This window comes from Brachionichthys hirsutus, chromosome 17 (assembly GCF_040956055.1).
Source record: "Brachionichthys hirsutus isolate HB-005 chromosome 17, CSIRO-AGI_Bhir_v1, whole genome shotgun sequence".
In the NCBI taxonomy this organism is placed as follows: domain Eukaryota; kingdom Metazoa; phylum Chordata; class Actinopteri; order Lophiiformes; family Brachionichthyidae; genus Brachionichthys; species Brachionichthys hirsutus.
Genome location: NC_090913.1, coordinates 8,835,341 through 8,849,813, shown reverse-complemented (window position 1 = coordinate 8,849,813; position 14,473 = coordinate 8,835,341). Strand labels below are relative to the sequence as shown.

The window sequence follows — 14,473 nt, the reverse complement described above, 5'->3', positions numbered from 1 at the left end:
AGTCCTGCTGTCGGAAGGGATCTGGTGGTGGGGGTGGTGCTGGGGTGGTGGATGCGACCGGAGTGAATCTGTGATAAGCTTGTCCAGGTGAAAGGGTAATTGCTTCAAAGGGAATCGGACCGAAAGTCGAGAGCGGGGGCTTCGGCCGGGTAGAGGGAGGGCTTGACTCCTCGGCGAGAGCACTTAACACCATCCATCCATCCGCTGCACATCCACCTGCTCTTACCTATAGCTTCTTGTTCCTGCATGCCCAATGTCATCGCCATCACTGCCTCCCTTTTTTTCCCCTTTCTTCTTCTTCTAGTCCTCCTCTCCCCTCCTCCTTCAAAGCACCACTCGGCAGCCTCTTCAGAAATTACAGTCGCTCTGGGTTTAGGCAATTCGACCAAATGCAGGGCCGGCATGTTCGGATTGGGAAGGGGAGGAGGAGATGGTTAGGACCGCAAGGCGAGCCTTTGGGGGGAATTGGAATGAAATTACCAATTCAATGGCTGAAGCACCTCATGACACTGGCAAACCACGGACATGAAATGAGGATTATCTGATTTTAGGAGGGGGGGGGGGACAAAGAATCTAATACCCATGAGATCTAAAGCCCCCAAGTTAGGTGTCACAACTGTCGAAACCACAATGGAATTTTAAGCCAAACCCATTCATTGTTCTGGTGAAAAATACAGACATTTATATTTTTATTCATCTCCAAATCACAGTGTGGAACCGCTGTGGCAGGGAAAGAATATCTTTCATGATGTGTTGGTTTTTTATTTTTCTGGAGAAATTCAAAACAAAGTCGAAGAGATCATTTCAAAAAACTGGCCGTTGAATTTCCACAGCGGGCAAACGACAGAAATAAGTGTAAGAGGTAAAAACCTGACTGGAATTCTGAGATAAACGGCAGCTTTACAGTGTTAAAAAACCACACTGGATCCAATTTCACACGTGAGGCGTAATATAAAGTGGGTCGTAAATGCCTGGAGGAGAACTCCTCCCCTGTGCGATTTTAAAACCAAAGGAGGTCGTCAGCAAATGCTTCCTGCTCCAAGGAAAACACCTGATTTCCCACTCCGTCATTGGCTAAATGGCTGGCTTGTGGGGCCAATGTCCATTTCTGGGTTTTCGATCTTACATTACGACCAAATCAGTTAAATCACACATGGGGAGGGGGGGATATCATTTCAGGATAATCTGTTATTCAGATTTTACAGAAACACGGTCACATACTGTATATATTAGCCTCGTTCAAAGTCTTACCATTAGAAAGGGACATTTATCCTGCAAGGCAAAAAGCAGGCAAAAGAAAAAAAAGCACATTTATCGTTACGCCTCGAAGCAAAGCACGACAGCCGCCACACCTTGATGACGAGCCTCACGCGTTCGGATGACGTGAAAAACAGGCATTAGATAATCCTAATGCAAACCAGCGTTTTGACGGATCACAATCATTCTGAGCGCCGTGATGAACGGCGAAGGTGTCAACCACGGCCATTCATCAACCGGCCATCAGTTATCCTAAGGTGGCTTAATGTTTCATCCACTCAGACCTCAGAGAGAGCAGACAGCCATCCCTCATCGCAGCCGCCTGGTAGAGCTGCACACACATTTCAATCTTGTCTTGTCATCGCCCCTTCAGGTGCAGACGCCGTCTCTCAAAATCATCATTTTTATCAGCCCCAGTAAACCTTGGACCCTGGAGCAGCATTGAAGATTCAGATTTTTATGGACCAACCAGAGAAAAATCGGAAAAATTTGTCTGAGCGAGCCCGGTGGGTTTGTTTATGTGTGTATTTTTAGTTGGAGCCGTGGCGGGAACCGCTAAGACAGGGCTGAAGGGGTAGCCGCACTGACAGGAGGTCTTTCACCGCGTTGGGAAATTAGCATTCGAGCTGCACCACACATTTAGCACTTTGCGATTGGGTTCACCAGAGGCCTCGCCCAGACTGTCCCTGGGGGGAAACGTCGGCAGCAGTACAGCGGCACTATGGGCGGGACCGGGCTGTCAAAATTAGATAATAAAGCACCGTGGAGCTGGCGGATAAATGCGTGTGAGAGGGCATCCATCTTGCAAGCGTGTTGCTGAAGCGGATGCTGCTAAATGACAGCGAGAGACGGTGTGTGTGTGTGTGTGTGTGTGTGTGTGTGTGTGTGTGCGTGCGCGTCTGTGAATGTGCTTTTGTGTGTGTGTGTGTCTGCATGATGGCTGTGAGGAACTGATGGGAAACCAACTATTCTTTAGAGCTCGGCTAAACCCGTCCGAAAAAAGGAAAAAAAAAAAAAAAGAAAAATCTCAAATAAAGAAATATGATTTGAGTGTTTCAGTTGAAAGCAAGGAAGACAAGAAAAAAAAACAAAAGGTGGAAGGGAAATGTGGAGTGAGAAGAAGAGACCGAGATGGAGAGAGAAACGGAGGTGGAGGAAGGAAATTAAATGTCGGCCGGGCACTTAACCTTTCCCTAATAATGTGTGGCCTGCTGAACCAGCAGAACCCCCGATGTTTTATCAATACTCCTAATTAATGTGCAGCTGCCAGATTTTTGACAGTGTTTATACAACATGGTTGGATTAATGCGATCGATAATATTAGCATTCATAATCTTATATCCCTCTTGTTCTAAAAATAGCGTACAGTTTAATAGTTGTGACACAGTTCTTTCATAACTATTAAAAAAAATATATATATATATATTCTCTCTTCCTTTCCTTTGTTTTATACAAATGAAATCCGGAGACTACGCAGGCTTTTCACGCCATAAGACAATCAGAACAGATGGAAGAAGAGGCTCCGGGCTCTGAAGGTATTGACAGTATTCATGGGATTTGTTATCAAAAGCAAAAGTCTAAAGTAATACCAACCTAATGTAATCCTTTCAAGTGGGGGGGGGGGGGGCTGTAGAACTTTATGACCCTGGAAGATCGACCTACTGAAAAACGAACATCCTAATACATCGTTTGGGGAACTGTTAGGTTTGAATCCTTGTAGCGCTTCGTGTACGTCGAGCCTACACTTCACAAGTAGACACATCTTCCAATTTGACCATCTTGTCGCTCGTCCTCCTCGGCGTACATTGTGCTTGCCATTTTGAGCAGCGCCGCTGCTGCTTCTTGATTAATGGCTTTTTCAGAGAGGTGCTGCTAATGGTTCTTTAATTGCTCAGACTTCCTCTCTCAGCTTCCAAGATTTTTAATTTTTTTACATCCGTTCTTTACAAAGAAGGAAATACGCAGGTTATATGGAATGGGGGGGGGGTATTTTTTTTCTACGATGCTTCTCTTTGCCAGGTAAATGGTCATGTGTTGAAGTGTTATTGAATTGTGAAGAGGCTTTTCGGGAGGGACGAAGTGCCCAACCTGTTCTCCGTGATGCTCGTTCGTGGTCAACCAAGGGAAGAGTGTGTCTTTTTTGTGCGACTGTACGAGAGAGGACGTATCCAAAAGCATTTTGGTAATGTGTCGGTGTATTCAGAGGAGAAGATATGCATGTTTTTATCACGCGAAGCTTGTAATTGTGTCCATCTCCAGTCAGAAAGGCTCAAAAACCAAGCTGACACTACAGCATGAATGTACAAACACACAAAACAAAGGCTGGTACCAATATTGATTATGAATAATATCAAGAATACAGATAACCTCTATTTACAGCCCATAAGGATTTGCACAAAATATGAGGTTAAAATATAGAATAACTACAGCGATGAACCCAAAGATATAAAGTTCTGTACTCACCCAAAACGGTTTTGTTCTACTTCCTTCTTATGCTCCGTGCACATTTTGGAGGCAAACGCTGTACTTTTATTTGATGTCGTTAGTTACTAAGTACATTTGGATTACTTAGTGTTGATTAGGTGCATATCTGCCTGTAGGACATTGAGTGGGTACACAGAGGCTTTTCAAAGTGGTGCACTGATGCCAGTAATAAGAGAAACGAGGAATAATTGACCACGCTCCATCACTGATCCATGCCCAGCCATTTGTTGTGCTTCTTCACCACAACGCGTGTTCTATCTGGGGGGGGTCACTGTGTCATTAAAAGGAAAGGGAGAGAAAATGGAGCTAAAACCTGCTGGTTTTACACACAGTCCCGTGAATCGCATCTTGTGTGCTGAGAAAGGGGCGGGCAGTCATCCACCACAAGTTTAATATATATATATAATAAAAAGGTAAACTATCATGTGATCTCCATGTTTAGCTGGAGGTTTGTCATCCTGCTAAAAGAAGGCATCTCTGCAGTTTTTGTTTCTTTAGATCTGTTTTTCAAACCCATTAAAATATGTGTGATTGTATATCCGTGTGCTTGTGGTGTACATGATGCCAGCAATAAAACTATGATCAGTCGATTGATTTCCATTTCCTTGAATAACAATTCAGTGGTTCTGAGTTTAGCAGCTACTAACAGGCCGTGTCCCAACTAGCTTTGAGAGGTTTTGCCTGCAATACGTTTCATTATTATACTCACGATTATTCGTTCAACACATTTTGCTTTATTTTAAAGTGACAGAAAATAATGGATCTCAATCAATCAGGACGAATCCCTTAAGTTCACTCTTGTCTTACAATAACACAATTTTTATTTTATTTTTAAAGAAGATGTTGTGGAAAGACATGGATCATATATAATTTCCAATAAACACTTTTTTTTTTTAAATGCATGATTTATAATATATTTGTCCTAATGGGGTGTCTTCTGATTATCTTAATTCTGTCTGCAAACCATTAACAACAAAATATTATGTGCAACCACAACCCTGTAAAATAAGGTGAGCTGGTAATAAATCCTCTTTTTGTCAGCGGCCACAAAGCCGGTGGTCGCTCATTTCTCCCTTTCCATCTTTTTTCTTTTTTCTTTTTTTTTTTTTTTTTGGTGCTGAAGAGGAAGGTTCGGGCGGGAATATCGTTAATAACAGAATAGTGATTCATCATTTAATTATGATTTGACAAATGCTCGCGCCTTCCCCATTCTCGGCATCGTCCTCCCTTTCAATTCTCCGCTCTGCCAAACTGTCACGCACTCCCCCCGTGGGATTAATTCGAGCTGTCTGTCTTTGTGAGGCTGCTGGCGCTCTCGGGGCGGCGGGTGCACGACACTGTCAATGAACAGAGCGCCTGACACTTCCAGGGAGGCGCAGGGAGGCGCAGGGAGGCGCACGGAGGCGCACGGAGACGCACGCTCCCCGCTCCCCTTGTTATTGTTTTCACCTTAACCCCTTCCTGCTTGCCTGAGCGTGAGCGCACCTTCCTCCCCTTCCCATCTCCTCCTATCCTCCTTCTGCTGCTCCTGCCCCCCCAGTGGCTTTCTTTGCCCCTGTCTCTTTTCTTTTCCGTCTCCCTTCCCTCCCCTCCCTCCCATCCTCCCTTCCACCCACCCAGCCCCTCTCATTCTCGCTCAACCTTCACAGAAAGCGAGAGGGACAGCAGCTTCAGGAGGAAACGCCACACAAAGGAACCATTGGCTGTCACTCCAATAGAAATGCAGTGGGTTGGGGGGGGGGGGGGGGGGGGGTAGTCCTGCTAATCAATTAGAATATTTGTCTGGATGGATGTTAAAGTTCATGCATGCATTTTCGGACGGATTATTCAGCCTCAGAATCCAAAGTTAAAACCCAGCAGAGCCATTTTTAAACGGCATCATGGTGGCCAAACTGATGCTAATGGGGGGCCATTAAAACGAGGCGTGTTTGAGTTGAACAGGAGCTTCTGTGTCGTCAAATCCAACAGGCCTTAGCCCCAGCTGGGGAGATAAGGTTTAATACCAAGCACTGGGCCCAGCCTTATCTCCCCTACTGATAGAGGAGAGGGGAGGGAGGCTGGGGGGGGGAGAGAAAACAAGAGGGACAAAAACAAGAGTCTTGCAGGGACCCTTCCTGGCTGGCTGCGTGAGAGCGTCCTACCGCCGTTGGCATAGAAACTAATCCACGTTCACATTTAGCACCTGACTCTTTTTTTTCTCTCTCTCTCTCTCTCTCTCTCTCTCTCTTCACGGCCACGATGCAGCAGGGGCTGGCTGGGGGGGGGGGGGGGGGGGTTATCTGAGCGTTTTCTACCTCTCGTAATGAGGCTCGTAGGAAGGAGCGGATGTGGAGGTGGGGCGGGGTGGAGAACGCTGGAGGGAGGGCGAACCTGTTGGCTGGCTGGTTGGCTGACACCCCCGGCCTGGACGATCCCGCTGCGTCTCCGTACATCGAGATCCTCGCCGCCGCTGCTGCTCGACATCCTGTTGTTACAACACACCTGGAGGACGGGCAGAATGGGACGCAGTATTGATTGGCCAGGCTAAACCGGCATAAAAACAGCTGCATGGAATCATGAGGTTGTTCCTCTGTGAAGGGAGGTAAAAAAAATAGATGCAGGTGATAAATCGGTGGAGGTGAGTTTTGATACGTGTGTGGAAAGATGTGTGGCAAATTTGATTTGTGCCATAAAGGACGCATAAGGAGAACCGAGTCGCTTCTTTGTGTCACTTTAAAATGTAAAACGCTATAAATGCAGCCGTCTTTAAGGTTGTTGCCTTCGTGGAATAAAAACGTCCCGATGCTACCTGAGATCAATGCAAACATTGACATGTCATTTACCGGGAGTAGCATTTTGATCAGCATCAGCTTTTTCCACTGTCTTTGTGCGTAGGAGGGATGGTCCACAGGTCGCTCTCTGGATTGTTGCGTTTGCCAGACACCTGTTTGCTTGCTTCAATGTCTGTCAGAGAAAATCCCCAAAATGTCAGGCACGCCTCCTTCGATGCTTAAGGGGAATGGTGGCCAGCATAGCCCGTGCTGTGCCTGGCAAGCTGGTAACGTTGTGCTATAGGTGTGGCCTTACAGCTGCGGAACTTCGACTCGACCCAAATGCGATTTGGAGGTGATGCTGTCCGACTTGAGCACCCAGAAACAGACGGGTTGAAATGGTTCTCTCTCCAGATGGTGTTCGTTATTCCTGTTGGCAAAGAGGACTGGGAGACGGCTATTTTAGTACATGAGATGCGGCTGTCCCCTGTTTCTGGGGATACTTGGGTGGTGATGTGATGGAACCGTGTAGACTACCCCAAGGTCCGGCCTGAGCCCAGTGCCAAGTCAGCTGCACCCTGTCCCATCATTTTTGGGGCGGCGAAGCAAGGTTGAATCATGAAGAAAAAAAATAAAAACAAAAACAAAATCAACCGGACTTGCTTAAGTTTGGTTGAAGACATAAAAGCCCACGGCTCCCGGAAGACATGCATCATTAGATTTACTCCCTTGATGTGGCCAGCACTCCCACGCCATTCCGTTCCTCCATTATGCAGAGCTTGTTCCACTTCTCTCTCTGTGGCATCAGTCAATGGGCAGGACGAAGTAAGGGACGCTATTGTAGAGCCGAGGCACTTCTGCCGCTACTCCAGCGCACACTTTTCATTCATTTTTAAGTGTGTCTGTATTTGTACGCTCGTCCGACAGTCTCTGTCGTATGGCTGGGATCGGGTGCTTTCTCACGGCTGTCCTTCGACTCCTTTCGTACCTCCTCAGAAGAGCTCTTGTCTTCTTGTCCATGTCACAGACATTGTCCCCATTTAGGGACTCGGGACCCGAGCTTCCTCAATTAATGTGCAGTCACAATGCAACAGATTCACCTCACTCTTCGCCCCCTTGCCTGTAGCCCTAAAAGGCTCTTTCCGAGCCCGGCAGCAGCAATTTAGTGTGGCTAAGGACATTATTGTCAAGACTATACATCTGAGACGCCCGGACAGCTGAGGCCACAGAGAGTCTCGTCTCTCCACGAACTAAATGATCTAAGGAAGCTCGTCATCCTAGCCGGATCTTAACCTGGAGTTCAGCCGCGTGGCTCCAGTGGTCAGATGCTCTCCATCGACACTGAAGACGAGTTCTCCTCGCAGATAGATCTTTGGCTAATCTGTTTTCGTTTTGTAAAAACGTCCGTTGAAAATACGTTTTGATGTCCGCAGTCGTCATATTTTCGGTTTTCTGTCTTTATTTTCGCTACAACTAGTAACCTAAAGAAATGTAACCCTTCACAAATGTTAAACCGCTGCTGTCACAATGCCATAGTGTGTGGTAAGCAATTGGCTCATGGGCACGTAACACAAATGCACACACATGGAAACACACCTGTAAACATATACCATGCACTGGTATGTCAGCATCTGTCTTCTCCTCTCTTCGCATCCATATGCATATCTCCTCCTCCTTCCCTTTTCTACCACCTTTTCCTCACCCCCCCCCCCCCCCCCCCCCCGATGTTGTGGCCTGTCTGTGACAGTAATTGAGGGAAGCTGGCCGGAACAGCGTGATGATGGGGGGTAGGAAAAGGGAAGGATAGGAGGAGAGAGATGAGAAGAGGAAGGGAGGGTAAAACCATTCATCTGAGACCCATGGATGTGGAATGGCATATTACAGGTCTAATGTGTAATTAGATAGATAGGGAATAAGGTCAGTGTGCTCTGGGAGGGAGGCATTGCTGTCAGCACAGTGCCATCTAGTGGTGAGGACCGGTACCTGACGGACAGTTGTTGAATGGATGAGGCTCAAATGAGAATTTAACAATGATTTATGGCATACTTCTTCTCTGTCTGCAAGTGGGATTTCTTCATGAGTGTTTGTTGTCAAAACTGCACGTGATCCTCCGTCACATGACCTGCCACGCAATGAGGCATTTTGTTCTTTTTTGCCATGTGAATATTTTATTTGCCCGAGTTCATGAGGCACACAGAGACACAAAAAGTTTACCGACGGACTGTCTAACATCCGTCTGCTTGTGTTTACATGTTTGCTATGGCAATGTTCCAATCCACCCTGCTCTGCTTCCTGACAACAAGTGTTTGGTCCAGACCTCTTGGAGACAGTCGGGTCACATGACGGGAAGCTGCTAAATCTGCTGGGCCAGTTGTAAATACAGAGAAACTACCATCCTGGGGGAGCAATAGTCTCTCTCTGCTTTTATAAGCCCTATGTAATACTTGGTTGTGCAGATGTAAGTGCTCTGTCTGCAGAAATACAGACGTGTGTTCATAGAAGTTATCCTTTCACCAAAGGTCAGGTCATGGAGCAAACCCAGATGATGCACGCGTTCTTTCAGGCTTCACAAGAGCCATTCTTTTCATGCTAAGAAATTTTGAATTTTGAATTTCATTAATAAAGTAGAATGAAACCAAATGAATCAGGAACAGCTTTGCAAAAGCAAGGTGACAAACCGATTTCGAGTTTATGTGACGTGAAGCCTCTTGCTGTGGATTTCATTAGATACAATTATTTATGTTATAAAAGAGGAACAGATTAAAAAGGTTATGGGGTTGGTATTTTACAAAAAAAACCATGCACTGTCTCCTCACAAAGAGAAGGTCCCAAAAAAAAAGGTAAAAACTGCCACAATTAATGCTCTTCTGCTGATTAATCTGCAGTCTAAACGTCCCAGTGTGTGTGTGTGTGTGTGTGTGGGCGTGGGCGTCCACTGCCACGCTGGCACACACCTCTATCGTTCTATTACATGGGCCAGCGACTACGGCATCTCTCCAGTTTCACCCTTCTGCTCTCCCAGACGTCTCATATTGCCTGGAGGGATGGCGTTGATGTGGGAGGCAGGGAGGGTGGGAGTCGAGGGGGGGGGGGGGGGTGACTACACACATTATCTGTCTGAGAGCAGCTCAGGCCTCACGGATGCAGCCTGTCTAGCTCCTTCTCTGCTGACTTCAACGTCTTACATTTGGTTGAAACAAACGTAAAATGTCTTTTTACTCACCGGAGCCCTTCAGTTTGAACGCCAGTCGTTATTTACTGGAGGAGGAGGCAGCGCTGATGGACACATCTGTCTTTGTGCTTTCAGCCTGATATCAGGTTCAATGTTATATATTTATAAATTACTGATTCTGTTTTATTGAACTCCCAGGGCTTGTTTGCAGTATAACTTGTCTCAGAAATATATGCAATGGAGTTCACAATGAAGGCCTCTCTATTATTATTATTATTAGGATTATTATTACTATTATTATATGGTATAATTAGTCAGTAATCAACTGTCTACATATCCACACAAGAGGATGCAACAATCACGTTTCACTTCCGTTCTAAATAGCATTAGTTTAAATTTGGATCAATTCTGCCCCCTACCGGTGAGTTGATTAACCCACTAAAACGTGGCTTCTCTGAATCACTGAAAAGGTGATGAATTCTGAATATTACAAGGGCTTCTTACGCAAATTAAATCAATTCCTTCCGAAGCCTTCTGGCTCAACCTTTTGATTTTTGTCTGTAACACATTATTTTCCAAAAGGTTTATGGGGGAATAAAAAAAACATATACATTCATGGTGTTTGTCAGTCTTTTGAAAAATCTCTCATCCATACTTATTCTTAAACATTTGTAGAGTGACAGATCCATTGTGAGGACAGTTTTGGGAAGGTGTTGGAAAACGTCACTTTTGAACTTGAAGCTTTGTCATGTTGTCTGTTCTCCAGTGAATAATGTATTAGAGCTAAATAAATATTTAATGGCGTTCACCGGATGTGGTTATAAAATGTTTCCAACTGACCACACCCTCATTACCGAGCAGACATCGCTCCTTTCCTGTCTCTAATAAGAGGTGGTGGAATAAAACATGTGACTTACAATTACTTTCTTCCTGATCTTCCTGTAATAGGAGACGTCGGCTGTTTTGATCAGGCTGGTTGTCAGCTGAGCATAAATGTTGACACAGCTGTGACTCTATAGTTTTAAATCATTCAACACATAATCTTAAGGCATGTATAAATCTTAATAAACAGTCATTTCAGTCTGTAAAACAATGATAACAAGGTCACATGGCGATGACGTGAGACTCTTGTTCAAACAATGACTCATCCTTTTGCTTTTTTCGTTCGTGCTGCGACTGTCTGACTCCATTATCCTTAAAGTGGACCCACAATCAAGGCCACAACCCGACACCATTGTTATCTCACAAAAGTCACGTCTTCCTTTTGGAAAAATTCTTATATTTATTCAATTTAATGCAGATTCTGACAAATATTTAAAATGCAAAGTTCCCCCACTGGGCCATGAACATTTCCTGTTTTGTTTGTTTGCCTTACGGATATCTTGAGGTGTTGTAAGGCATCACATGACAATAAAGAGGAATGATGTCATCTCTTTTGTGAGTCAGTTTATTAACCTCCTTGAAAAACAAACAACTATATACAGTATGTACACGAGGTTTTAACAACCAATAGAATAGAGGAACTGCAATACTTGCACTTGCATGTGCTCTAACGCTGACCTCAGGCAGATGCTTCCTATCAGTGCACAATAGATTACTTGTCAGAGCAAAGTAAGTCAGCATTTGACATCTTAAAAACTGAATTATTATCTTTTGACAGTTTTTGCAGCGTCATTCTTTCCGTGTGTTTATTCCAGCATTGCTCCCACGGTGGCCCAGTGGCTCGAGACGGTTAAACACGCGTGGATGGTGGCCACACTGCGCTCATGTGACTGCCAGAACAAGAAACCGGCAGCGGAAGTGAATCCTCCCTCCCTCCCTCCTCACCCACGCCTCTCTCCAGCTGTGGCCTCATATGCCTTCCAGCCAGGACTGTGTTTGCTCTTCCTTGCAGGTCCTCGGATGGGTGGAGCTGAACACCTGTGCCTGTAAATGCGAAGTAAATGAGAGCGCTTCTATTTATAAATACTTGTTCTGTGTACATTTGTAATTTGAGTCACAGCATTAGGAGACTCTCCTGAGTTTTTTTTTTATTCTTCTCCATTTATTATTTACATCCCCTAATAGCTATTAAATGATTAAATAGAGTTACTCGGTTTCACAAATGTGAAATTATCGATATTGTATTTTTGGAAAGGAGAGAGAGAAAGACTGAGAAGTGCATGACGGCGTATTGTGACTGAATGAATGGAGCCGTTCTGTGGGTATTAGACTAACCTCATGTATGAAACAACACCCTCCTCTTCCTGTCTTGCCATTATGTCTCTGCTCGTTGGGAAGCGTTCTAACGAGACAAGAGGACTTCAAAGTGAAAACACACCACCTCAATAAAGGCCTTTATCAGCAATACAGTCCAGCGGATTGTGTGTTTAACCTCGGTAACGGTTTGTGATGTGCTTTTTGATGTAATGAGCCTGGATCAGCATATCCATATCAGGATGCATGAGTCAAAGTGGACCGTAACAAAGAAGTCCTTTGAACCGCGGTTACAGTTCAATGTCTGGATGGAGGTTTCTGAGGTCTGAAGGTTCTCTGGGAAACATCAGAGTAGCTTCGGACAAAAAAAATACCACCAGGCAGATGTGATAAAAACTAGAACAATGTTAAAGGCCAGTAAGTATGACGGCATCCACACAGTACCACAAAATACCACGAGTAATATCTCTGCAGTAATTAGAGGCTATCAATAGACTTGAGACAGTTTGAAAAGTCCAGCCAATAGGGTGCGATCATACTGCTTAGAGGCAAGGTCAAGGTTTAGAGTAAATTGCTGTCTTATTTCTGACTCGTGAGTTAAATCTTGTTTACGTCAGGCTGCATCGAAGGGGTGGCAATTTTGTCTTGCATGTGTCAAATGTGTTATGTCGCTGTAAATGGGTCATTTGTCAAAGTAGGTAAGAAGTACCTTAAATAATGAAGCCCCATTCCAAAAAACAATGGGGCGCCCTGCGAATCATTAGCCGGACAGAATGTGATCATCTCTGTAGCCTTCTTGACATCCTTTCATTTTTGATTGAATAATATATAATAATATATCTCAACATATTCTAATTCAGAATTTTTCGACGTGCCAAAAACTTCTTCCAAAAGATTGACAGTTTCTGGAGAAAGTAATGTCTTGACCTTTGATCTCTCAGGCAGCACTGCATCAAAAACATGTTACAGGCATCGAATTAAAGAATATATTTCAATTTTGCATGAAAAAAAAATAAAAAAATGAGTTTCATCACTTGGATTTTTGGAATATTAAATATCTTGTCTTTGTTATTGCTTAAAATTAATTTTGCACATCATTGCATTCTGTTTTTATTGACATTTTTTAGGAACTTTAAATCTGTGGAGTGTCGAGTGTTAGATTCATTACCAAAGTCAAGAGACAATAAAACCATTTACAAGGAATAAAAAAAGGGGGGAATTTCAAATGAACCGTAACAGGATGAGACGTCACGAGCCCGGAGTCAGTCTAGGTATTCCCCTCCACAGGTGCTGAGAGCCGTGGTCTGGGCCGCATCGGTATGTCAGAGGACAATGCACGGTTTGATAAGACCGAAGTGTCAGTGATATACGAAAGAAAAACCGAACTGCCAAAGCAGGTTGGGTGAATTCTTTCCGAAGCCATCTGCTGTAACATCAAATCAAACATTAAGAGTTCTCAGTTTACAATGATACCCGCATCACTAATAAACATTTTCCCCCAAAGTGAGCTGCGACCAGGAGGGGATTTTCTGCTTAAAGAATTTCCTGACCTTAAAAAATTTCAAATATGCACTGAAACCGTGAAGTCAAGACCTACAAAGAAAAACAAGGGAGTTACACACGGCTGATGATAAAAGCATTTCTTTGAGCCTAAAAACGGTGATCTGTTTACTCTTCTAAGCTTTAAACCGAACATAAAAGGCAAAGGTCTGCAATCATTCACAGCGTCCTTTCTCTCTCTCTCTCTCTCGTTCTCTCTCTCTCTCACACACACACACACGCACACGCGCATGTAGGGGACTTCCAGACGAACACACCTCCACCCACAGTCAGCATCCATCCCAAAAGTCTATGAACCTCCAGACAAACACATTCCACACAGGTCTGCTCACAGAACACACACACACACACACACACACACACACAGTCTATCACCACTGACCTTATTATACTCTTAAGCACTAGATCCTTTTATCAGCTCATAAATCCCGGCAGCGTTAAATACAGTCTGGACTGGTCGACGTCTACGACTTCCTCTTGACCGATGACAGCTTTAACAGGAATAATAATACCATAAAATACGCAACACAGCTCGGACAGACTGTGCTGTGTCATTTCAAATGTCTTTTTATTTCCTCTTTACTTTAAATATTAAGAAATGCCACAACTCAGATTGGATGCTAATCTGCATTTCCTTGTTAAATGGCTGGTACTTGGTTGTGTCAAAAAAAAAAAAAATCTAATCTATCAGGATCTAATCTAAATATAATATAAAGTATAAATTATATATGAATGGATCTTTCACCGTGAAAGCACCATATTGGTCCAAAGAATTCTGAAAAACAAAGTCAGAAATGATTCATGGCCTCAACCTTTCTGAATACTCAGGGTCTTACATTCAAATATCTGTTCCACATATTGAATTATTTAGCCGTGCTTTTAATGAGTCTTGTCAAATTTGGCCCGTACAAGTAAAGTTCTGCTTTACCATCATCAGGTTTATTTTTTATTTTTTTGGTCTAATTAGAATGCCGAAACAAAATTCTGAGAATAAGATGGTTGATGGCCTGACATGTGACAGCAGAATACAGGATGGCCTCTTTATGCGTTTAGT

The 14,473-nt window shown here is 44.1% G+C and overlaps 1 protein-coding gene across 1 annotated transcript in view; it reads left to right on the top strand.

The window, feature by feature from the left end:
- The window catches only part of cxxc4 (CXXC finger 4), a 50,074-nt gene extending 43,819 nt beyond the window's left edge, over window positions 1-6,255 (top strand). Inside the window, exon 3 of the mRNA XM_068751041.1 lies at window positions 6,057-6,255. Within this exon, the coding sequence (XP_068607142.1) occupies window positions 6,057-6,255 (199 nt within the window). The remainder of the gene's footprint in view (window positions 1-6,056) is intronic.
- The last annotated feature ends 8,218 nt before the right edge of the window (window positions 6,256-14,473 follow it).